Source organism: Podarcis raffonei, chromosome 4, assembly GCF_027172205.1.
Source record: "Podarcis raffonei isolate rPodRaf1 chromosome 4, rPodRaf1.pri, whole genome shotgun sequence".
NCBI lineage: Eukaryota > Metazoa > Chordata > Lepidosauria > Squamata > Lacertidae > Podarcis > Podarcis raffonei.
This window is the reverse complement of record NC_070605.1, coordinates 54,114,362-54,141,163: the sequence shown is the minus strand read 5'-3', so window position 1 is coordinate 54,141,163 and position 26,802 is coordinate 54,114,362. Positions and strand designations below refer to the sequence as shown.

The window sequence follows — 26,802 nt, the reverse complement described above, 5'->3', positions numbered from 1 at the left end:
CAGGCACCAGCAGCAAAAACCGGTACAGAAAAACAAAAAAATCAGGATGATTCCGCTGATTCAGTACAGAAACCATAGTTATTTTGGTGCACTGTGCATAAAATGTGATGGGACAGTTAAGACTTTTTACTGCCAAAATAACATCTCTGTAAAGAGTTAAATGAAGACCTATTTCAGATCAAACAAGTGGTAAGAAAAGAGGACTGGATATTGAACTGTATCCAGGCCAAGATTAAATCCAGGGATTTAAAATATAGTCTACTAGACAACTATATTCCCGAATGTGTTTATCAAAGTTAATCAGCACCAGAGAAACACCTGGACCAGGCTTGTTTTGGAATCCTATTGGGAAAAGCAGTTCTCAGCTGATCTTGTGTGAATGAGGGCCCAAGGGAGAACCTGGTTAAGACCGTGCCCAGGAAATTTCCATGTTTTATAAAGAGTCAGCTTCAGCTTTCCAATATGCCATCACAATTTTTAGACTACACCACAGAAGGCTTATTAAGTCAAGATGAATATCACCGATTGTGTGGCTGAGAGACACACTAGAATAACTTCTTGTCTACTAATGGGCAAGAGCCAAACTGGGAATCCCAAAGGTGCTGGACACTTCTGGAAAAGATCGAATGAGCCATATTAACAACTGAATCTAAAACATGGTCAGCTTTCGCTTGCAGGCCAAGTCCATCCCCTCTTGACTGCTATGCAAGAGAAGTGGGACAGAACCCTCCATTTGCCTCTCAAAATACCACCTGGACTAGGGGGCAAGGAATCCTTGAGCTGGGCACAGCACAGATCGTAAGGACGAAGCTTTTTCATAGAGCAAGTTCCACCAAGTACAATGGGGCTTATTCACAGGTAAATGGGATTAGGACTGCAGCTTTAGCTGCCTTTTGTGCAACAACTGCAACTTAAGTGTTTACACACTTGGCAAAACAAACAGCTTCACATTTGGAAGTATAGGGTGTACTCCAATCCAATGTACTGAAGAAAATATTTTTTTAAGGATATTTCATCTCAGAAGAATCAGGCAAAGCCCTTGAAAAGCACAGTCATACCTACCAGCCAACATCAACTGATGGCAGTTTCTAGTATCCCATAGAATGCAAGTCTATTTATGAAGAATGAAAGCGAGAAGAAAAATGTTAAGCAATAATTTCATGATTCGATGTGCTAGGAAACCTGCCATATGGTAGACGTTTATGTCCACAACTGAATTTCTTTTTTAAAAGCAACACTAAGAGAAATTGCCATGATCCAGGAAAGAAGAAACAAGAACAACAAACCACCCCTTTCATAGCAAACACAGAGGACAATTTGCTTCAATTCAGTTTTCGTACCTTAAGCTTTTTCAAAAGACATCTATTTTCCTTTTATGGCTTTTTGTGCAAAACGTATACATGCAGATTGTAACATCATTTCCACCGCAACATATCTATTTGTACGCTTTCTACATAGCAGAATTGCCTCTAGTACACAAGCTAAAGAACTTTTTTTGTATGAATGCAAGATGGGACTCTGCTGGATCAAGCTGATGGTTCTTTCAGTCAGCCATCTCATTTCCTGGAAAGCCCACACACAGGACATAAAGACAATAGCCTTATTATTGCAGCAGTTGTTATTGCTTTTATTTTATTTATACCCCGCCCATCTGGCTGGGTTTCCCCAGCCACTCCAGGCGGCTTACAGCACATATAAAAACATAGTAAAACGTTTGGTCCAGAGCAGTTGGCCCTGCTACTTCTGGACCAGGGGACTGCATCATGACTGATAGCAAGGATACACTTATCCTCCAAGAATTTGTCTAGCCTAGTTTTAAAGCTATCTAAGCTATTTATTGATTAAAAATGTTTTGAAGCCACCCTTCACCCTTACAAATACCAGACCAATACTGTATAGAAATGGCATGACCAGAAAATCATAACCAAGTGGCCATCACTACATTGTGTGAACACTGCTCACAATAAAGATCCTGTATGGATCAGCTTTTTTATTTCTAAGTGAAATGTTGTAATGGATGAAAATACAAAAGTGAACAGTGTTAGTGGACTCCATCAACTTTAATTGCTTGCCTTTCAGGTAGACTCGCACTGGCAATGCAGATTCTATTCACTGCAACTTAGAAATCTGCCTCTGAAGTGCCACTACCTACCTAATCCCCAATCCTTTTCTCATAAGGCACACTCAAAGAGAAAGTAGATGCACTTCTATTGAAATCAAGTGCTCTGCTAATGGAACTTAAGTGCACTCAACATCTGCTGTACAGCACCAACAGATTTTAGCACATGCACAGTATCTCCCACCTTGCAAAATACTTGGAACAGAACGCTGTGCGCCTGTGTCACATCATCAGTTTAACAGCACAAATGCGAGTGGTAAATTTAAACTCGGGTTGAACTCTTATGCAACTCCAGACACAGCACAAGCTGTAGCACTTATTGCCAGAGTTTGGATGCCAACGCACATCAATACTTGCTTGTTCTCACACAATCAAGAAGATGATGCAAAACATGAGGGACCTATTGAGTTTGGTGAGGTTGCCTGAAAACGGTCCTAGACCTAGATGCAAACCTTCCAAGTCACAGCCAGTCAGTGTAGGCAATAATGACCTAGATAGTCTGGCTCAGTTTAAGACAGTTTCCTCTGCTCCTATCTCACCACATGCCTATCGACATGCAGCTCCTTAGGCACAGGATTTGCGTAAACCAAACCCCTGCGTCCAGTCACGCTTCCCTTTGCGCAGCTCTGTTCGGAAGTTGACCTGGCAGGAGAGCAGAGTAGCAGCGGTCCTGTCCGTGTGAGATGAGGGATAAATCAAGTCCAGAGACAGTTCGGTTCTTATCTCTAGAAGCGTTTATTTACAAGCCATAAAACAGTCACACTCCATCGGAACTTGGTGACATTCTCAGCCCGTGCTCCAAAAGCACATCCGCAGCCTCTGCTGCTCAGCGAGAGAAGTGAAAGCCAGTCTGGAAAACAGAGAGACGCTGTGCGTCACTGCTCTGCGACAGGCCCCTCCTCCTTTTCTTCCCAGACACAGGACACCACGGAGTTCTGACCCTGTCAGTTCCAAACTCCACACAGGAATGCTTCCTGTGTGGGGTGTTTGCAAGAGAAAGTGTTTTGTTCTGTTTTTTGAAACTAAACCATGGTGTGGGCTTTCTTTAGCAATGTACAGGGCCTTTTCTGTGGCTGTGCCCTGACTATGGAAACCACAAGCCAAGGCAGGTTAGATGGACCTCATCTCCGCAATTTCAGGAAGACACTAAAAATGCTTTTATTCTGCACTGCTCTCAATTATTTTTTAACTTGGAAAGGTTTGATTCCACTCCTCATGGTTTGCAAGATATGCTCTTAATCTGGTTTGTTTTTCGAACTTGCTTTTAATGTGTGTTTTACATGCCCCCCCCCTTGGGGAAATGAGCTAGTACTGAAGGGCAGGTTAGAAATATGTTTCTTTATAAAGAAATATATTTCTTTATAAATATATAACTATATAGATTATTGTAAGGGAGGGAAATACAAGATAATAAACTCTTAAAATATGAACATGTTTTGAGTGGCTATCATTTCAGAGGTGCATCTCTGCAGTTTGTGCAGCAGTATCATTTGAAATATCCGCAAGGGAAAACAGGTAATAAGCTGCATTGGCTGCCTATCAAGGTGTGCACATTTGTATCTTCAAATGCCAGGGAGAAAGACTGCAAGTTGTTATTTTGATTATTGAATGAAGTCTCTGTGCGACCCTGGTTGCCTAGCAACATTTCTCCATCCTTGCTTACAGGCATTTCTCTTTCAAAAGATATTCTCAGGGAGTTCAACAGCAAAATGTTAAGCAATTATAGGATAAACTCTGCAGTCCATTGCAATCATTTATCTAATGCATCTTAATTTTCAAATGCCAAGGCATTATTTTCTTGGGCTGAAGATATTTCTCTTAAAATCAGTAACTACAATAATAAGTCTTCTTTTACTTGTGCACAGCCATCTTTAATAATGATTTCACCATTAAAAACACCCTCAAAAATATACTTTGGTTCAGATACGCAAAAGGGAATAAAATCAACCCAGAATTAGTATCTCAAAAGATAAATAATTATTGTTTCCAACTGGCTTTGGTAAAATAAAAATGTTACCTTGGAAACGAAGTGTCTACATGAAGGGCATTTCTTAACAAAGGAAATAGTAAAGAATCAATGCTTGCATTAACTAGCAGATAAATATGAACAATGAAATTATCTACCCAAATTACTGTGTGCCTCATTTTGGAATTGTTAAGTAAACAGATTTGTGTACTTTGTGGAGTCTACTTCAGGAAAGAAACAGTTTAATTCTGAAATGAAAAGTGTATGTAAGTTACATTAATTACAGTAAATTCTGTACCTGGGCTTCAATCCAAAGAAGTGATATGTGTATGCAGAAAAGAACAGCACACACAGCTTTAACTGATGACCACCATGTCCCTAATCAGTAGAAATAGTTGCAGCAACATCCAAATCTCAGCTGCACACAGTGTTCTCCCCTATGCTCCTACCTTGTCTTTAGATCACAGATTTGAGCATTTATTTAACAGCTAAGGGTTACCTACTCATGTTGCTTGCCAACCTCCCCCCGCCCAATAGCACCACAGCTCCTTCAAACTCCTCCCATATCCCTCTCACAGCTTCTTCAACACACCCATCCCCACCTGCCACCCCACTGCCAATTGCCATCCCCCCCAGTGCACCCCAAACTCTCGCATCCCCTCACTAATTGCCCAAATCCCAAGAACCTGTTGCCGCTGCCACTCAAGGAAGACAGGAGAATGAAGATGCGTGTCTATCTCCTCTTGACTTTGCACCGCCAACAGAAAGTGCGCAGCAACACAGGGTAAAGAGACTTGCTTCTATTTCATTCTCCTCCTTAGTGCGGCAGTGAGATCTTAGGATGGAGGAGAGGGGGTGGGAGAGTTTTGAGAGGACTGCTGGTGGGGGTGACAAAAGTGAGCATGTGAAGGCCTGCAGCTCTGCCTGGACCAGCCACCCAACAACCTGCTCACTCTGCCTGCCCAGCACGACCACCTGCTCATTTGAATCCTGGATTCCCCTTGCCCTGATGTATGTGTGCGCATGCAAACGGGCAGGCAAGTGGAGGCAATGCGAGAAAAGTGTGAAGGCCGGCTTGGGCCACCCACCTGCCCACTTACTCTGCCAGCCTGTCTACTTTGCTTGCCTGCTCCGCCCAATGTTGTCAGGCTGCAACTTCTCCCCTTTCAAAAATATTCCATGGCAAGAAATACTATTAAAAACTAGACTCAAGGCTTGTGAAACTCATACCCTCCTCTGGTGTGACGTTGATTGTGCTTTGAGATTCTGTATGGCAGCGTTCTTTCGCCCAGGTTTTCCAAATTCCTCACCACTGCTCCTCTCTCCATCAAAGCTTCCACTGTGCGTTTCAGTGTTGCAGCTGTCTCAGGCTTTAAACACAAAGAAGACGACACGTGTTTGTAGTGCAGTAAATGACTATTGCCCCCTATACTTACCTGGCAAGAAAATAATAAAGGAGGAACTGGAATAGATGTCAAAGGGGAGGGGGGGAATTCTGATTCTTCTCTCATCACCTCCAAGGGTGCTGTATCAGACTATAACAATCACTAACAGCAACATAGTGCACTTGTGTCTTCACAATTACACCCAACTGAATTCAATGGGAGACATTCTAGACTGAATGTGCATTTTTGACAGCATCAAATATATTTAATATACTGCACATTACAACTGCAAATAACTTATAAATGCTGCAAGTTTCCAGGAATGCACTTCTGAAGTGTGTTTTACCTATACCCATATTGTAATTAACTCAGGAAGTCAAACTTGTCTTATTACACCACACAGGCTGATAATTTCTTTCAATTCCATTTAAGGATCACTGCATTACATTAAATTTAAAAGGATATAATGTTTTAGACTGATCTGCGGTGAAAGCGAGCACTCAGAGAAGTGCATTCCATATCTGTGAAGTGTGTGCCCCCCCCACCAACATTCTTGTCTCCCTCCAGTGAAATTCCTTGTTGTGAACAAGTAATCTGAAATAATGTGAAGGCAGGAGCTGTGGGGTTCTCAAGGAGAACAGACCCATCTCCTGCAATTAAAGGACCATTCTCTATATTTGATTTTGTCCTGCTTGCATTTCATACTTTTGTCATGTATGAATTTGATGTGTGTGTGTGTGTGTGTGTGTGTGTGTGTGTGTGTGTCTGTGATATTTTGCTTCCTCGGCAACTAGATTTCCAGAATACAACTTAGTCTGCAGATTCTCATCTCCAAGGGACCCTGAATGTGCAAGTATATGTAGTGTGGGTGTACAGTGGTACCTTGGGTTACAGACGTTTCAGGTTACAGACTCCACTAATACAGAAATAGTACCTCGGGTTAAGAACTTTCCTTTAGGATAAGAACAGAAATCGCGCGGCAGTGGCATGGCGGCAGTGGGAGGCCTCATTAGCTAAAGTGGTACCTCAGGTTAAGAACAGTTTCAGGTTAAGAACGGACCTCCAGAACGAATTAAGTTCTTAACCTGAGGTACCACTGTATGTGTTGGGACAATGCATTTGTGTCGATGTGTTCACTAGTTTTTCCTTGGTGTCTCCTGCCACAAAGTAGGATGGCTTTGGACAAAAAGAACAGAACCAGTTGGAAAGAAATTTTCGCATGCAACCGAAGTCTTTGCAAGTATGAAATAAGTATCTGTTTCAACAATAGAACCATTGTTTTAGGTATGCGAGTTACTTCATGTTCCACTGGGGAAACAGGATCACAAAATCTGAAGGGGAGGTTTCACAATAAGTTGTGCAGCCTGTAGTTAAAGGCCTTTTTAAAATTAATGTTGGCTGAAGACCCTATGCAGCTCTTGAACACGTATCAAAAAAACCACCCCCAAACCACAATAGCACTGAAGCGTATTTTAAATGATAAGGTTATACTGAGTATGTTTAGCAGATGGGACAAAACAGAAATATAGCCAATGTTCTAAGTTTACAACCACAATCCTTGCTTGCTTCTGAAGGATTATTGCAAGCAACTTAAATAGATCCCAAGGTCTGCCACTGCAAAGAGGTTTGGGAGGGGGTAGCAAAAAGGAAGAAAAACTGTAGAAGCTGCTAGTGAGTGAGAGGTGGGCAGTGGATCCTGCCTTGCAAGGTAGGTGAAGCAAGGCCAATGGATAAGAATGTTTAATACTCACAAGGTGTGCCTGCATAGCATATTTGCCACTAGGTGAACAGTGCTCACTCTCTTCATCTGGAGATCAGAAATAAGTCATGCACATTTGTTGCCTCACAAAAACCGTCCCTCAAAACAAAACTGATCTGAAATGAGTGTTTATAAACCACTGAAGATTCAGTTAGGAATCCTTCACAATGAAAGGTGCAAAACAAGTGGTTGGGACTTAAAAATATTACTGGAAAGTTAATACATTGTCTACCAAGTTCCAAAACAGTTTGAAAAATACTTGTGAGTTTGTTTCTTTATTTTGTACTTTTATTTAACCTTTGAACAGAAGTTGAAACATTTCCATATAATAACTCTGAGAGGACAAAAATTCCACATTCAAAAGGAATGTAAACTGCAAGAAATACAGTTTTAATTATACAAATACTCTAATAAGAGTTTATTTTGAAGACTAATGCAGAAGGCAAAATAAGTACACAATATACAACAAACAAACACAGGGCTAGCAATAAGAACTGAATTTTTCATCAGAATTTACTTACTGTCATATTAGCAATGTTCTATACACTGGATTGGGGACGCAGGTGGCGCTGTGGGTAAAAGCCTCAGCGCCTAGGGCTTGCCGATCAAAAGGTCGGCGGTTCGAATCCCCGCGGCGGGGTGCGCTCCCGTTGTTCGGTCACAGCGCCTGCCAACCTAGCAGTTCGAAAGCACCCCCGGGTGCAAGTAGATAAATAGGGACCGCTTACCAGCGGGAAGGTAAATGGCGTTTCCGTGTGCGGCTCTGGCTCACCAGAGCAGTGATGTCACGCTGGCCACGTGACCCGGAAGTGTCTCCGGACAGCGCTGGCCCCCGGCCTCTTGAGTGAGATGGGCGCACAACCCTAGAGTCTGTCAAGACTGGCCCGTACGGGCAGGGGTACCTTTACCTTTATACACTGGATTAAACCAATTTTCTATGACAAATTTGTAATTGTGGGTGGTAGCAATGGACAATTACAAAATCTGTTTTCTTAACACTTTAGATAGTCTTATTCAAAATTTCATTCTTTCCAGATCATACGTATGTTTTTTAATTTTAAAAAAAGTGGCCAAAGAGCTCTGAAATCAAATAGATTTATTACATCTATATGCCCATTTGGTTAATTCCTGCCCCCCTCCCAAAGTTTGGGTGGCGTTCAAGATTTGACATGCTGCACAACATTTGTTTTTGGTCTGCAAAATCTTTTAATGTTTCTTTTAAAAAAAACCAAAGCAATTGTAATTTATTTAAATGCTACAGAAAGTAAAACAGCAATAAAAACACTTCACGTCTCTTTAAAAAAATGTAATAGTTATATTAAAAAGATACACGATATAAGTAGCATTACACTGACAGTTCTTAAAACCAAGAATGAACAAAAAGGATTTACCTAGCATTATTAGAAAAGAATTTGCTTTCTTCTTGAAGAAGACTACTAATTTTTTTGCACAGCAACTATTTTTATATCCACCTCATTTAAAAGCATGTATTCTTAGACACTTAGTACTCTTGTATGTCATTTCCATCATTGCTCAGTGTCTGGTTTTGCCCAGCGAAGCTGATAAATGCTATGGAAAAGTAGTGTCACCAAATGCCACTACATAACATCTTATACTGTATTAGATACAATCAGAACAAAAATAAAGCCTTTTGTTTTAAACCAGCACCCTCCATACCCCAGACTGTTTTGTAGGAAAGAAAAGCTTTTTGCCAACAAGAATTTACAGACCTCACAGTGAAATTAAACATCTGAATTATATATACTTTCATTCTAGAACTATGACCCTACAGCTAATTAAAACAGATTTAAAACCACTGAGTTATACACAATTTCTATCAAAAGAACCCTTAAACATCGGACACATCTTTGATTTGAAACATTACATGTAGAATGTTAGTTTTATTTCAAAACATATACTTTTAAAGGCACAGACAGACAGCATACCAAACGAACAGTGGCTATCTACGTTTAAAATACGTCACACAATTTAATCTTTTCCTTAAAAGACTAGATTTGTGAATTCAATATATATATATACTTTATAGGGGTGGGCGAGACTGAAACAAACCCGGTACACTGCAATTTGCCTTATGACAATGATTTAAAAATAAAGCTGTAAAATTAATCTAAGCACATTTTTCTGTCTACATTTCATAAGTAATTGTTAGCCTACAATCCAACCCGTTCCTTTCCCAGGAAGATATTGTACTTTTCAGATGACTGATGGAAAGGAGAGAGGAAGAGGGAATGGATAGCACACAATCATTAGTCTTTTGTCACTTCTAGATGGTGACAAAAGGAAATTAAGAACACTTGCCTAAACAGAAGCTACGCTTTTCCTGAAAACAATGCAAAAATAAGGCCCACGTACAGTTTTCTGACTGATGCTTCTGTTGGCTTAAATAAGCAAATGAACGTTTAAAAACCATCATTTTAAATTCATGAAAATATGTGGGTATCTAAAGTAGGGCTTGGTTTAAGTGTCATGTTCACACATAAGGCAATAAATTGCCAGACACCCAGAATGATGTTCACACAAACAACTAGGCCCACCACTGGAATGCTTGCCTAGTTTCAGATTGCAGGGCTATAGCCACTGGTAGTGGTCAAAAGATTTAGGTCCTATGGAAGTAGTATTGATCAATGGGAAGAAAACACACACCCAACTGTATAATACAACAAATAAAGTTCCCCTCTGTCTACACCACAAACCTCCAGACTGATAAAAGGCATATTCAACATAGAATGAAACAAACAAAATCCACTGGAGTTCAGAGGATCAAAGCTAGAATTCTGCTAAATAGACAGGATTTATTTATTAGAAAGAGCAGGCGATATTACAGCAGTTTAAGAATGCTCATTGTGTTAATCTCAAATGCTATTAAAACAGATTCCCACTTAGCGCAATTTGTTTTCTCCTGCTCTGGAGGGAAGGACTCAAACCAATGGCTTTTAAGTTACAAGAAAAGATATTCCGACTACTATCTAACGGCAAAAGCTGTTCAACAGTGGAATGGACTCCCTTGGAAGATGGTGGACTCTCCTTCATTGGAGGTTTTTAAGCAACGGGTGGATGTGCATCAGTCATGGGTGCTTTAGCTGAGATTCCTGCATTGCAGGGGGTTGAATTAGATGACCCTTGGAGTCCCTTCCAACTCTATGATTCTATGAACTGCTAAAAGGGTCTGCTTATGAGCTACTTTACGTACGCTCTAAAGACATTGTGATGAAACTAATTTCTCTTGTATACATTGCTAAATACAGTTAAGCATCAGAGGGCTATATAACATGCAGAAATCCAGAGATAAATAGCAAAGGTTTTTATTCTTTAGAGATTACTTGTTCTACATACTGGGTGTTCTTTTAAAGCAGCAAGGGGGAAGCTGTGGCCATCCAGTGCAACTCCCATCCTCCCTGATCAATGGCCACTAGGATCTAGCGGGTCACAGGTTCCCTATACGTTTTAAAGCAAAACAGATCATTACGCAGAACAGCCATTAATGAGTAATTTAGGCTACGACCTGCTGTTTAAATAAATTTCTAGTCATGACTAGAAAGACAAATAAGAGAAAGATTTAGAAAAATATAATGTTCCCTAATGGCATTGGTAGAAATGTGAAGAATCAGCAAGGTATAAGTATTTTCATCACAGATGAGATGCACTAACCTAACAAGGTTATATTCTGCTACCAAAAGGCACTATTACACGTTTACTTTCTCAGTTTAAAAGGAAAACCATAGATACAAAATATTCTAAATGGAATGTTAGGTAGGAAAAGGAATATGGGAAACTCAGTTCATGGTTCTTACAACAAAGGAGGACTCAATTAGGAAGTCTCATAATCTAAGTTACACTTAGGATATAGGTCTGCTAGGAGACAAACAGCAGGAAATGGGGTTGCCAGGTTCTAGTCTGAGAGCATGCCCATCAATGAATAGCTGGATTCAAACAATCTAGCTATAGTTCAACCCTCCTCAACCTGGTGCCCTCCAGTTGATGACTACAACTTCAAAAAGCCCAAGGCAGCATGGCTAATGCTTAGAGACTATGTAAACTGTAAACCCCCAACATCTGGAAGGTACCAGGTTGGGTAAAACAGGTTAACTTAACAGCAGCCATGCTGCATCAGATCAAAAGTCCATTTAGTCCTGCATCCTGTTCTAACAGTGGCCAACCAGATGTCTCTGGGGAACTTGCAAGCACGACCTGAGTGCTCCACCTCTCCCCCATTTGTTCTTTCCAGCAACTGGTAAGCAGAGGCATACTGCCACTGACAGTGGAGGCCAAACACAGCTTTATTCTACATGCATTTGTCTAATCTTCTTTTAAAGTCATCCAACTTGGTGTCCATCAATGTATCTTGTGGAAGCAAATACCAGTTTAACTATGCATTGTGTGGCAAAGTATTTTCTTTTGTTTATCCTTAGTCTTCCAACATTCAGCTTTACTGGATAGTCCCAGGTTCTACTAGTATAAGGGAGGAAGAGGAAGAGGAAGAGGAGGATGAGCAAGCCGCAGCAAGTGAAAGACTTGCATGCTCCCATTTTCCTCTGGCCCACACAAAAATAAACAAGAATTCCGTATTAGGTATGAACTTGGAACTATAGTTAGTTCTAACCTGTTAGTTAACAAATCAAGCTATCCATGGCTTGATGTACTGGTTTGTTTTAGCTTGGTTTGGAGCCAGTCTTAAGAGTCTAGAATACAGCAAGGCAGCAAACCCCTAGGCCACTGTGGCAAGTTGGGTACTGGGCTAGATGGACAGATGGACCCTTGGTTTGATCCAGCACAGTTCTCTTAAAACATGTTTCATCCCAAGACTGTTCCCAACAACTGTGGTTCCCAACCACTGTGGTTAACCAGCAGGATTTATCTCACACAACTTAAAGTGACAGGCAGTCTCTGTTTTAGAACAACACAATCCCAGGACAGCCCCGAAGTAAAGAGAGGTTAAGTGTACGCTGAAAAAAACATTAGAAGTTGCCATACAGCTGTCTAAATGAAGACATAATATTGCAAGCTATTTATCCGCACAAACCATGCATCATTGGTAAGGAAAGAGAACAGAAGGCCCAAATGGATAACTGGCAGGTAAATTTGTTCTGTGGACTTTGGCAAACCTTTCTAACTATTGTTAAAACTGTGAAATGATTCAATATTTAGGTGTTTAAGTGCTGCATTGTCACTTGGAATATGGCTGTATTGCATTAAGAGTCCATTTAAAATAGATCCACAAACTCTGCCATTTACATTCATAATACTGCAAACGTATTAAATGACTTGGGATTGGGACCGAGGAAGTATTAGACATTGCTCTTTTAATGTGGCTGTAAGGCCCGGAAAATGGCTTAGTTTACACAAGGCATCTTAGGGAAGAAAAGTGGGAGCCAAATTAATTCCTGAGTTAGTCCACCTGCAACATGACAACTGGCAATGCAGTCAACACAACCATCTCTACAAGTGCCAGAAATAGCAACTCTCCTCTAGCACTTAGCAATGATGGTACTTACCCATCTTAAAGCTTGTATCACCCCCTTCCTTTGACACTGGAAGGCCACTGGTTTAAGTAAACTCTTGGCCCAGTACACAAGCAAGGTCTCAATTCATAATCATCAACAGAGGCCGTTCAAGCCAAAGTCTCTGTAGTGCATTTAAACAGCATGTTCTTTAAAAACTATATCAGTTATACAAGCTTAAAATCAATAGTTCAGAATATATGCATTAGTTCTATACATAGTCTACAACCATTTAGTAAAAATTGTCACCTTAGTAAGCCAGTTGTTCCACTGATAAGTAGTATGGAAGAAACTGAAAAGAACTGAAAATGATACCAAATTGATTTTGTTTTTAAATACAGGATTTCCCAAACTTGGGTCTCCAGCTGATTACAACTCCCATCATCCCTAGCTAACAGGACCAGTGGTCAGAGATGATAGGAACTGTACTTCCCCAAACAGCTGGAGATCCAAGTTTGGGAAACCCTGAATAAAGAATAGTTTTCAGCTATTTCAGGACACCTTGCATTTGCAAGGCAGAAGCACAAAGTTTGTATATATAAAAAATATTTATTCGGCATGGGATCTCAGCTCTCAGTGTTACATTCCATAACTATTACCGGAATGCTCTTTTTTTTAAACTGGAGCTTTGAACCCTAGGACAAACTAGGCCCTTTTTGAATCGGGGCTAGCAATAAAATTGACTTTGGGAAAGAGTTCTCAGTAAGAGTTCCAAATTTGCTCTTAATTGCTGGTTCCCACCTCTATGGGCCCACAACCTTGTGGCTGCAATGCTGCAGAAGGGATGCTCCCCTATCCTTCTCCACACTGCTATGGAAGCATTCAAGGCACCAGGATTTGGGGGGGGCAGTCCTTCTTGCTACAGCAGCAGCAGCAGCCACCAAACTGGGAGTTCTTCTCTAGTATTATACTCTAAGCTTTGGGGGTGGGGTGGGGTGGGGTAGAGGGAGGACAAGGAACAGTTCATATGCTTGCCTGCGTACTGAAGTAAAAATATTACTGTTGCTGAGTATCCATGGATGTGCTGGAATAACCCCATTTAAATCAGTTCTGCTTTCATTACCAGAGCCTTACTTACTATACTACACTTCTCAAAGTATCTGTAGGAGACATGTAGTCTCAACATGCAGCCTACACATATATTGGAACCAGTAGGTGGAGATGTTTCTTTTTTTAAAAGGGAAAAGCGAAGTAGTTTAATTCTCCCTCTCTGTTCCTACTCAGCCTAACAAAAATAAAACGACATACAGTTTTAAAAAGAAGTTTGGAATATTATTTTGCCTAATTTTGTACAGACTCATTGTCATCATCGAAGGCTTGTGCTATTTGTTGCTTCCATATCCAATTGTGAACTGTTTCAGACAGATCATTATACAACAAATAAAGAAGCTGGCTTTGTGAAGCGGCGCTAGGATATTTCCTTTTGCAATTGTAATTCTTTTATTCTTAGCGTGCAAAATTCAAGCACAAGAAAATTCAGATATACACTGAGTATTTGGTTTTGTGAAGAGAATATGCAAGTCAGACTCCCTTGTCCATCATCTGAAACATTCTTTCTGCATAACTTTGAAGGCTAATAGGCAATATTCAACTTTTTTAAAAGTCAATTGATTTCAATGGGTCTACTCTGAGTAGAATTTAGTTGTCTCTTCTGTTTTTATTTGTATATTCAGGTTTCTAACAGCTAGCAAGACTGAAGTGTTTTAAAATATGTGGTTTTATCTAGAAAGGAAAAAAGGGAATTATAGATTCAGCAATGCAAAATTTCAGTGATCACATAACATTTAATTAGAATACTGGTGTCTTTTTTCTTTTTGTTGTTGTTGGGAAGATCTGATGTTTTAAGAATATAGGGAGAAATCACAGAAAGTTACTTGATTACGATTCTTAAAAGATATCATCTTCTGACACTCAAAAATACTCTGGAATGCTCTTCATAATGTACAGTTTTGCCCCTTTTAACACTATTTTCACTTTTGCTGGACCTCTGAGAGTGCTTTAATATTTTACCTCTCAACACACATTTATCTCTTACTTTGGTATACAAAAACCCTACATTTAGTACTGCACTTAATCCCACAAACATTTTGCATTAAAACAGAAATGCTAACATATAAAACGTCTAATGATTTTCAAAAAGGTTGAAAAATATTTTGGCTGACGATAAAAGCGTAAAGGAATCCTGAGATATAAGACTAAGACACACACACACAGATATATAAATATTTCTCCAAGGACCTCTATCTCTACTTCTGTATATCTGACCAAATAAAATTCATCATTTGTTCACACGGAGAAATAAACAAACATGAATATTCCAACTGAACACACACAAACTAGTCCACAGTTTAGTATTAATTTAGCTTTTGGAGTCTCTTCCAGCATTTGTAGACACATAGTCTCTTCTTCCCCCTTATCTCTGACTGGACTGTTCATGTTTTTGCTTTTAAAGCCACAGAACCAATCTATGAATTTCCAGTGTCTGTTACTACTTTCAGTCTCTTCACCAGTCTTCTCTTTACCCATAAGAGCTGCCTGTCCATTAGAGTAACTATCAACTGGAGTCTCAACTTCAGAGTTGCTTAAAGATATCACTGGATTGCTCTCATCTCTGCAAGTAATTAAGAGATTGACATTTTCAGGCTGATCACTTTTAATATTTTCTTCATTTTTCCCATTTGAAGTGATATGATTTGAAGTGTCGCTGTATTTTAAGCCGGCCTTCCCTTGTGCTTTGAACGAACTGCCTGCTGAAGCGCTTTCCTTTACGGTCCTGATTCTCACAGACCAAAACGTTGTCGTCCGAATTTGTTCTTTTGAGGGTGGTGGTGTAAGCAAGCTTACTACTATAGCAGTAATTCCAGTGATCCAAAACAGTGCGGTAGCAACATACATGTAATGGATACTTTTGATAAAGTATGGTCTTGTGTCTGGCTGGTCACACTCAGGAACACGATAGATAAATGCCAGTATAAGTCGTACAGCTCCCAATGCAAATCCAACCATTCCACCAAAGAAGGCCCCATGCTCATTGCAACGCTTCCAAAATACACCCAAGAGAAAAATAGCAGCCACTGGTGGAGTCAGATAGTCTGCTACCTCTTGTATATAGAGATACATCTGACCTCCTTGCATTTCCACTATAATTGGGACCCAGGCAATGCTTATTGCCACCATGAAAGCAACAAAAACTCTTCCAACAATCATCAGTTCTCTAGATGATGCACTCTTCCGTATGAGGAGCTTGTAGATATCAAGTGTGAATATGGTACTGGCACTATTAAAGATAGAATCCAAATCACTCATCAGTGCAGCAATCATTACAGCCATCATGAGGCCTCGCAGGCCAACAGGAACAAGTTTCATTACCAAACGTGGATAGGCAATGTTAGAACATCCAGCTCTGCTTCCACAAACTTGCATACAATGTTCTGGATTGATACATGCAATATCATCTGCAAACAGTATTCGTGAAATCATACCTGGAATAACTATAAGGAACATAGGCAGAAGCTTTAAGAAACCTGCCATTAGGGTGGATCCTTTGGCATGAGCAATGTTTTTTGCTGCTAAAACCCTCTGAACGATGACTTGGTCTGCACACCAGTACCAAACAGAAGCTGGTGTCTGTCCAAAAAGGAATCCAGGCCACGGAACATCTTCATCTGTTGGTTCACGTAACATTCTCAGTGAATCAGGCTTTGGATCAACATGACAGGAATTTGTGTTGGAAAGGTTGTAGGTCAACAAGATCGATGTAACATTTGGTTTTGCCAACATGTACTTTCTTTTCATCTCTTCAAATCCACCAACTTCTACCATACTTATAATCATAAGGGTGAGGGCACCAATAATCATAAGCAAAGCTTGAATAGTGTCTGTGTAGATAACTGCCACAAGACCCCCAGTCACAGTCAGCAGTGCAGTCATTCCAATCAGCAGTATTACCGACAAATAAATATTCCAGCCTAGTGATTCTTGAATAAACAATGCACCTGAATACAAATCCACTGAAAGTTTGGTGAAGATATACAGAATTAGAGACAACATGGCAAAGTATACTTGAATTCTATGCCCTCCAAAACGTTTGGATAAGTATCCAGGCATGGTGTATATTCCAGAATGTATGTAAACCGGAACAAAGATCCATCCTAAGAGTTGCAAAAGCATTAAGGCATTGAGTTCCCATGCTCCCACGGCAAATCCACTTGCTGCTCCAGATCCTGCAAGCCCAATGAAGTGTTCACTCCCAATGTTGCTCACAAACAAGGAAGCACCAATTGCCATCCATGTCATAGATCGCCCTGCCAGGAAGTACCCACTTATAGTGCTCCGATTGTATTTCCACATGGCAAAAAAGCCTATGCACAGCACAAGCACAAAATACAGTGCCACAATGGCAATGTCTGCTGGTTCCAAAGCCGCCCTCATTTCTGTAAACAAAGGAGCTTCCGAAAGCTGATGTCCAGGTCACAGACCTCAAGCCTTAGTAAAACAAATCTTTAGTTTTACAAATACTGTGGATCAAATTCTTTGTCCATTGGTTTGCTATCTTGATGGTAGTGGTTGTGGTACAACTTTGAGAAGAAAAAATTGTTTTCTGCGCTTCTGAAATATTTAGCACGCACTTTTATTCACCAATCCACAAGAGCATCACCATTAACTTGGTTGATGTAGGAGAAATTCTTAGTTGCAGCTAAGTCTAGTGAGGCCTACAGTACCAACCCTGCAAGGTAGCAAAGACAAAAGACAGAGATTGAATTAGAAAAGGCTTTTACCAAGTATCAGGAAAGAAATTGAATTTTGTCATAACAAGTAGTTGAATAGAGCTTTTCTTCCCTTGTAAATGTTATGAAGAATTCTGCATCTCAGGCATGAAATTTCTTTCATAGACTGTAAACAGAGTTCACTAATAAACTAACAGAATGTGTATTGTTTTCTTGGAACAAGATGGCAGATTTGCAGCAGTATAAAGATATGTATCTTTCTGGCCAGAGAAATTTTTATATTCAAAATGATACATCAACACCACACAGTCACTATCAGACTTTATTCAGGATATACATGATCACATCACATTTACAATTCATCTAAATTTATCATTGATTTTCAAACTGATTCTGTGTACAGCCAATGTCACTGTATAGTGCTGTAGCAGTAGGTTACATATATAATACACCACTGTCACAATTGCAACAAAAATTTAACTGAGTGGCACACTGCACACTATGTTCCTTCACCGTACATTTCCCTCTCCAATTGCCAAGTCCACTACACTTCCCCAGATCAGAGAAATGTAGTGTTAGGGCACCTACATGCACATACCATCTCTCTGAATGCAGTATTATTACAGACTTAAAGTCTAGAATGAAAAACCATGTATCCTCTCACACACATCATATAGCACTGTGCTACACTTTCCCAACCATAATGATGACAGCAGTTGGGAATGTACAATAGGAAGTAGGTAACAACCTAGAAAGTGTTGAGGAGGAGATAGGACGGGGGAGCCTAGACAATCCAGCATGTAAATGTCCATAAGACATGGATGAATAATCTATGGCACAGGCAGTAGGGGTTTATAGTGTAACTGGAGCAGTGTTCAAAATTAGCCAGGCACCAGGCGCATTTTGCACCTGGCTATTGGCCACTTGCGACCAAGTGAAGATGGCCTGACATCTTCACATTCTGGAGGTGCATGCCTGGGGATCCTTGGATCTGGACTGTTTTTACACACTAATGCCCCACCCTGCAGAATTCCATCAGTTATATTTTATCTGTACAACAGGAATGAATTTCTGGAATCAAAATGCTTTTTCTTTGCAACCTGAGCAGGAGCAGCGAACATTATAGCTAATTGTTGTCGCTTGTCTTCACTTACCCCGCTGCCCTGCTCACAGCTGTGAAGACTATTCTTACATTATGAATAGTCCGTGTCACCATTAAGAAAGAGAGGTCGGAATGGACCAATATATATGTGGACTGTCACTGGATCAAGGAACTTTCTTCTTTGAGTTCTACAAAGCTCCTAACCTAGCTCAAGGTTGTCATCTGAACTACCCAGATGTTTAACTGAGAATCAATCACAGTCAGTCCATCATTTGAAAAATAAAGACTTTAGAGCCGTCTTGCCCCAAAATGGCAGCTAGACATTCTGTTTTGGCACCTGTAACCTCAGCTTAAGGCGCCATTTGGTGCCTGGTTTATATATCCAAGTTTCTAACACTGAAATGGAGTATGAAGACTAATGTTCTATGACATGAAATAGGTCTACACCACCACCTGACTCTCCAGTGCTGCCCTTAATACACTAGAGGCAAAAATCACATCATAGCCCAACACTGCATAGATATTGCAATGTACTGTACAATTACACAGTCTTTTACTTTGGGTTTGACTTGTGTAACATGTTCAAAAAGACTGTAAAGTAATGGGGCTGAGGAAGGCAAGAACAGGGAAGGCCTGACAAAAGTTAGTTCCAGCATGGAAACCTAAGCTGGACTAGATCATGTTTTGTGCCACTGCAGTTCCACCGTCTGTGGTTTAATTACTTTCTACAGAACTCGGCACAATATACCTGCCCTTCTTCTGTCTTTGTAAGTGCCCATGTGTCTACCTAACTCTGTTCCATAAGTTATCTCTGTACATTTGCAGAAAGTGTTGTTGGGGTTTTTTTTTGGGGGGGGGTCTTGTGCATCAATCTATAAAATCAATAGAGCTTTGATCTTTGTTTCCTTTTTATAAGCCCCATTTTGTTTCCTTAAACGCTGAAAAGGCCTCCCATTTTTCTAGCAACAGGAAACTGTAGGGAAAAGGAAAATATTCATAAACAAGGTAAGTCATTAACAAGTTCCAAGAGCATAGGGAATGAGGAAATCAAAGGCGGGGGAGTGGGTGTAAGTAAACACACAGGAAAGAAGCAAGAATAGGATACAAGCAGATGTGAACTCAAACGTACAAAACTAAAATGCTCCATGTTAGATGACTGGTGTGCATGGTTCACATAACCATACATTGAAACAGATTGCCAATATAAACCTATAAAACTTAAGTTTACCAAAATTCAATACATGTCAGCGTAAGCCTTGCTACTTGGCTTAGAGCAGGCATAGGCAAACTCCAGCCCTCCAGATGTTTTGGAACTACAATTCCCATCATCGCTAGCTAACAGGACCAGTGGTCAGGAATGGTGGGAATTGTAGTCTCAAAACATCTGGAGGCTGGAGTTTGCCTATGCCAGGCTTGGAGATTTGCAAAACCAATATAATAAAGCTGTCTACAATAGGAAGGTAAAATATTAAGGGACACTGAAGAATATTAATATTCTGATCCAATGGTGCCCATAAGGAGCAGCTAGACCCCATTCTGAACAGCCAACTATCAACAATTTAGCATTTTTTTGTTTTAGAGAGGTCTCTGCAAATGAAGCTGCAGTTGGGCACAGCAGAGATCCTCAGAGATCCCTTTCAAACCCTTTCCAATCAGCCAAACTAAAATCTTCTAGCACACAAAAAATAAACTCTACTCAAAAGTGCTGTTTAACACTGCTAAATAAAAATGTCATTCCTTCATTAGCCTTGGATAAAATATAGTGGCAAAGTTTTGTGTTACAAATAGTTTATTGTACATGTTGTACACTATACTATAATCAGTTTATCTGTTAACTGGGTTCTTAACAATGCAAATTGACTGCTAGCTCTGCATTTAAAATGGTGCATTTTGTTCTTCTTTCCTGTAACCCTTTCATTTGTTTGTTGTCAGATGTTCAGCCTTTACACGAGCCCTGAAATCAACTTTCTCCAATCTGGTACTCTCTAGATGTTGTTGGACCATTTGCTACAACTCCCTACAAATACTTGACCATTTGTCATGCTGGCTGGGGCTGATGAAAGCTTAAGCCCATCAAAACCTGGGCAGCACCAACCTGGACAGCACCAAGTTCCAATTAGAGTAAGTTTCAGACTTAGATCTGCATTCTTCACAAGAGTCCCAGCAACCAACAGACACTAGATCATCTACACAGAAACTGGTCAGTGATCCACTATGATCTACTTTTTTGCCACTCTTGCCTTACTATACATATGACTAATTTTCTCGTATGATCACATCCTTCTACTCAAAATACGAGGTGATCCACATGACAGAAGTTACTTTAAATAAATATTTACCTGTACTAAGAAATTGTTTATACAGCCCTAATGGCATCAAGTGAATTGTTGTTATCAAATGTTCAACAGTAACAGGAACTATAATTATTCAATATTAGTGCCAGTACTAAATGAGAACATTTTTCATTGCTATTATTACAGAACTAACTACAATGAAATGCAAGCACCCAACAGTAACGGATCAGCAATATCAGATCCTTTAGGACACCTTTGTATTCATCCTTTTATGCCCAATATTTCTAGCTCACCTTTCTGCAAAATGAGAAAGGCAGGTTACAAGTAACTCATTATAAACATTTAAATACTGTAAGAACAAAGTAATGCAAAAACTAGAACTAAGAACAGAGACTAAAAACAATAGCATCCCTAGATTGTTTTAACAAGTTTTCAGAACAAGTTTATATAATTCAGGCACAATACAGACCCCAAGCAAACAGGATGGCAGCAGGTCCATGTCTTTAAAGGTGTATACGTAGAGCAGAAATTTTTTTTGAAACTGCCAAACAAATGTGTGGGTGGGAATTGCTGAAATCTACCCTTGCACATCCTGCCCTACTTGTAGTCCTCATCTCAAGCACTACACGAGTGAAACAGACTCAAATTTAAAGGCACAGGTCTGCTACCAATCACATTTGGGCCTCCAAACTCTACAGTCACCACAAATGAACAGATGGGCATTTGAGGCTGTCAGCCTAATTTCATGCAGGTGAGGGAGAGAAGGCAGGTAGGGCGGGAAGACACAAGGAAAGTCCAAACAGATGAAGTGACAATAATGTGAGGGAATGGGATCCTGCTACAACCTATCAATTCACGCCTCTGGAGTCTGACCTTCCCAACAGAGCTGACAGTGCAGGAAGAAAAGGAGAGAATGAGGTATCCCTACTCACTGCTGAGTACTCACCACCCCTGCCTTAAAGGGTTACTACTACATGGCTAGGTGGAATGTAGTTGGACATTCATCTGCTCATCTCGAATCAACCACTAGGTAAGCAAGCATGGCAAATCACACGTCTGACATAGTCCAACTGCAGAGCACCTTTATAGGCAATACAATATTTGTCGATTTTTAAAGCAATCAATTAATGGAAGGACTCAAAGCAACCAATACATAATAGTGGGCACCCCTAAAATACAAAGAGGTCTATACTAGCTTTGCCAAATGCAACTAAGAAAGTACTCCCCCCCTTTTTTAAATAGAAAACTATAATTGTGTCTTGGAAAAAACAAACAAGGTGAATAAAGACAAGTCTATTTTCCCAGATTAGTTCACACGGAGACTGAGGAATTACAGCATGTACTCATAATGCTAAGAGGTAAAGCAAAATGTTTTGTGTTCTTCCCCCACTCTTGTTCCTTTCCTTCATGTATTTAATGTCTTTTCCTTTCTTCTTTTTTTGTTTCCTTTATTAACTTGCACCTCTGTAACAAAGCCTGCCTAACACACTGTCCACTACACCTCTACATGTGCTCTTCCACTAAAATGAGAAACCAAAATATACTTGAAATTTTTGTTAAAAAGTAGCTGCTATATTGTATTATATTGTACTATATTGTATTACCATATTTTGAAAACTGATAGTGATTAAAAAGGAAAATAGTTCAAAAATCCCAAAATAATTTAAGTATATGTTTGCTTAACTGTATTTTGAAAATCAGTTAATTTAACTATAGATATAGAATATTTGCTCATAAAGTTGATGAGTTAACAAGGTGAGCAGAGTGAGCCAGATTATTATGAATGAGGTCAAATGAAAAGCCTCCTCTTCTAGGAAGACAGCTTTAGCAATAAGCATATCTTATCACCCTCTCCTGGTGAATGTACAGAGCAGCAATTAAGACAGACACCTCAAACCTACTAAACAGAATTTTTATATAGAAGTGACTTCCAATGAAAAGGGTGCTTACTTCCAACATCAAAATAGGTTCAGAACTGAGAAATTGAGCTTATGATCACAAGGCAGCCTACTCTCTATGTTGCATTTCCATATTCTATGTAGCTAGCAAATACTGTGAACATTTGGGATTTACAACACAGATTTACTGCAAAAAGAGTAGGTTCCATAGCCTTTTAAAGTTCAGGGTACACTGTACACCCAACATGAATCAAAGGGCCCACTTAAAATACTTGCTTCTTTTTCATCCTTTCTCTCTTAAGATTGTACCGCTGATTGGAACAGAACCAACTCATTACTACAGGGTAGCCAATGTGGTGCTTCCATCAACCCTGACCATGCACAGAACCCCAAACGTGCTATTCTGAAGCTGCTGCCATGTCTCCTTGTACATCTCTAGTTAAGATTATCCTAACACTGATCCAAAGATCCCCATGCACTGTTGGCTAAGAAGGCTGGTTACTGCCGATTGTTTAGACAGTTTCTGTCCTCACGCTCTCTGAAAGGTATTTTAGAAAGTTGCTCTAACATCTGAGAATGAGAAACAAGATTCAGTCTGCAACTGAGCATCTCTCTGTACTTAAGAGGAACATCAGAGGTTCACAAAAGCCACAGTATTCAAGACCGTATCTCAAACTTAGGTGTTTGTCTTTCAATATGCAATCTGTGATGTTCTATGCTAAAATATTGAGGTCAGACCTAAACCAAATGGAAATAACTGGGCACCCACACTCTCCAGTAAATTCAAAAATTAGGAATGAACACAATTTTTCAAATAACCCGAGATCCAAATCAAACCTGGCAATTACGTTCAAGAAGTGTGTGCACAGAACGCACAGACTTCATCATCTAATCTGTACAGCTAACTTTTACTAAGTGAAAATCTATGTAAGCTACAGGTTGCTGTATTCAGGTTGAAATTCTATACAAACTTATCCAAGAATCTAAATCTCACTGAAATCAGTAGGACTCACTTCTGAGAATGCATGCATGCATAGGTTTGAACTGGCAAGAAATTGTTAAAACATACTGCACAATAATCCCTGTATTTGTGAAATTGATTAAACTGAGAAATGGGCAGGAACTTACTTGTCACATATGTACATTAGTCTACATTTTTTGTGGAATATTATGTCACACACCTAGAGATAGTTTTCATCTGCCTAGAGATCTGTCTTATACAGAGTCAGATCACTAGTCCAGTCTTCTCTCACTCCCTGCAATCTTTCAAACAGGCAATTTTCTCAACTGGAGCTGCTGGGGATTAAACCTGGGACGTTCAGCGTGAAAAGCAGGTGCTCCGAGGCTGTTACAAGCCAGGGGTACCAACTTGAATAAAATATGGGGGGGGTAAGCCCTGCCCTACATAATTGATTACATGATGCGGTGCACCGCACAGTTTGAATGACAATGTCTATCGACTTGTGGGGGCTGCCTCCTCAAATTATTTTAAGGGGCAAGTGAAGGGACCTTGGCCCCAAGGAGTTGGCTTCTATGTAATGGGCCCTCTGCTAGGGCTATTACAGCCAGCAGCACCGACCAGCAGCTTTTTAGCAGACCACCAATTACACTCGCTTATTTGACAAGAAAGAAAGAAACCCAGCAGGCGGTCTACTCTACTGTACAACGCCGCCAGCATCCCGGAAGCTCAGCGAGCTACGATGGCGGCAAATATTCAAAAGAAGTTCTCCGCTATAGGCAGTCCCCGGTACAGATGTACGGAATTAATTCATGCTTCCGTACATACTGAAAATTTAAGAGGGGAAGGGAATCGTAAACGACGCCCGGCAATAATGCACCCTGGTAACCCCTCCTCCAAATGCGCGAAAATGAACCGGGGTGTTTGGGCAGCGACCACAAAACGTTGCCAAGGAACGACACGAGGCCGCCGCGCCACGTCTCCGTGAAAAAGGAAAACCTCGCATGTGGCTCGCTGGACCCAATGCAGCCCGTGCCTCCTGAACACCCGCCCCCTCGAAGGTTTTGCCTTTTAAAACTAGCGCAACCAATTCTATTGACACTATTTCTCTCCCCTGCCCCCTTTTTTATTTTTTGTTGGCCAGTGGAAGTGCGCTGGGGGTCGGGGAGAGCAAAGCGTGGGGGGCAAGCGCCGTCCCCACGTTTCCCTTAAGGGAGCCCTTGTTCCGCCAGCACCACCACAGCGCCCGAGCACGTGTGAAAAGGGAACGGAGTGGAAGAAGCGCGTTCTGTCCGAGCCGAGAGGAAGGGCGGACGCACAGGGCTGGCGGAAGGGGAAGGGGAGGCCCGGCCGGGAAATGGAAGCCGGGCAGGCGCGGGAAGCTCAGAGAGCAGCTGCGACTGAGGGACGCGAGAAGGGCAGCGAGGAAGGGCGAGGGCGCAGCGCCCCTACTACGGACACACACACAGATACTCACTCTCTGCATGGCTTTTAGGATCAAAGCCAGCTCATAGCGAGGCATCTTTTGCAGATGAGGTGGTGAAGTAGGTGGGGCGGCTGGCGGAAGGGGCAAAGCAGAGCGCCGGCGTGGTGCCGTGGAAGTGCCGCTCAGACACGCCGCTGGTCCCGCGCTGTGCCGACTAGGAGGCGCGAGGCGCGCGGGGCGCTTTTAAAAGGGGCCGGTCTGCGCGCGCTCCCGCGGCGGCACCGCCCCCCTTCGATGGCGTCAGGCGCCCGCTCCCTCGCCGCTCCGCTCTTCCCGGGCTGAATGAATGGGGCTCCTTCGGACACGGAGCGCTCCCAATTGCGCCGGGAAGAAGGCAGGGCGGCGCTTTTATCCTAAGCGAGAGAGTCCTGAAGGTCAAGCTGAATGAAGCGGGCTTGGCGACCTCCAGGCGCCGCCTCCCTCGCCATCCCTGCAGCGCCGCCGGTCCCGCCCTTTCCCCCCGTAGCCGCGGCTGCTACTGCAGGGAGTGGAAATTTCCACTCGGTCCCGCCTCCCTTCCTCGTGCGCTCCTCTCCCCCCTTGAGGGGAAGTCAGCGGCAAAGCTCTGGCCCTACACGTGAAAGCCGCCTCTGCGACGTAACACCGTATATTCCACACCCCCCATTGCCGGTTGCTTGCAAGCCGTTCTCGAAACATCCACGAGACGCGGACGTGGGTTGGAGCTGCGCTCCTACACGCCTCGCTGGCGTTCCCGAAGCTTCCAGAAACACCTGTCGCTTACGCAGGTTTTCGGCGTGAAATCCTCGTTAGGAAGGAAAGGGACATTTCCGCACACGCAAACGGCAAGAGCGCTTGAGACAATTCCCACGAAGCACGCAGGTGCTTCGGTGTTGCAGGAACGTCAGCACAACTCGGTTCCTCCAATGCATCCGCCAGCCCAGTATTTCTGTAGTGCCAAACTAGGGAGGGGAAAGGGAATTGCCTGCACACACACGTACACGTAGCAGGAGTCTCTTTTGCAACACGTATAATCTGACCCTAAACTCTAAATTTTATATGCCCTGATCCCCAAAATAAGCATTGGGCCACCATGTATATGTACACGATCAGTTAATGTTACTCAGTCAAAATGATACTTTCAAAATGCTCATCAATACATGATGGTTGTTGTTGTTTAGTCGTGTCCGACTCTTTGTGACCCCATGGACCAGAGCGCCAGGCACTTCTGTCTTCCACTGCCTCCTGCAGTTTGGTCAAACTCATGCTGGTAGCTTTGAGAACACTATCCAACCATCTCGTCCTCTGTCGTCCCCTTCTCCTTGTGCCCTCTATCTTTCCCAACATCAGGGTCTTCTCTTCTCATGAGGTGGCCAAAGTATTGGAGCCTCAGCTTCACAATCTGTCCTTCCAGTGAGCACTCAGGGCTGATTTCCTTAAGAATGGATAGGTTTGATCTTCTTGCAGTCCATGGGACTCTCAAGAGTCTCCTCCAGCACCATAATTCAAAAGCATCAATTCTTCGGCAATTAGCCTTCTTTATGGTCCAGCTCTCACTTCCATACATCACTACTGGGAAAACCATGGCTTTTACTATACGGACCTTTGTTGGCAAGGTGATGTCTCTATAT

At 41.5% G+C, this 26,802-nt stretch overlaps 2 protein-coding genes across 2 annotated transcripts in view; both read right to left on the bottom strand.

Annotated features, from left to right (window-relative positions):
* The window catches only part of MRPS6 (mitochondrial ribosomal protein S6), a 28,909-nt gene extending 3,600 nt beyond the window's left edge, over positions 1–25,309 (bottom strand). Inside the window, 2 exon segments of the mRNA XM_053386651.1 lie at positions 5,316–5,455; positions 25,205–25,309. Of these exon segments, the coding sequence (XP_053242626.1) occupies positions 5,316–5,455; positions 25,205–25,249 (185 nt within the window). The 5' untranslated portion in view covers positions 25,250–25,309.
* Positions 8,413–25,314, bottom strand: SLC5A3 (solute carrier family 5 member 3). The gene is made up of 2 exons (XM_053386650.1): positions 25,205–25,314; positions 8,413–17,474 (listed from the first exon to the last, which is right to left on the bottom strand). Exon 2 carries the CDS (start codon positions 17,177–17,179, stop codon positions 15,035–15,037), a length of 2,145 nt encoding a protein of 714 aa, XP_053242625.1. The 5' UTR covers positions 17,180–17,474; positions 25,205–25,314; the 3' UTR covers positions 8,413–15,034.
* Between the last annotated feature and the right edge of the window lie 1,488 nt (positions 25,315–26,802).

Excerpts from the sequence above, each read along its gene's own strand:
- SLC5A3 (XM_053386650.1), bottom strand. The coding sequence starts at position 17,179 with ATGAGGGCGGCTTTGGAACCAGCAGACATTGCCATTGTGGCACTGTAT.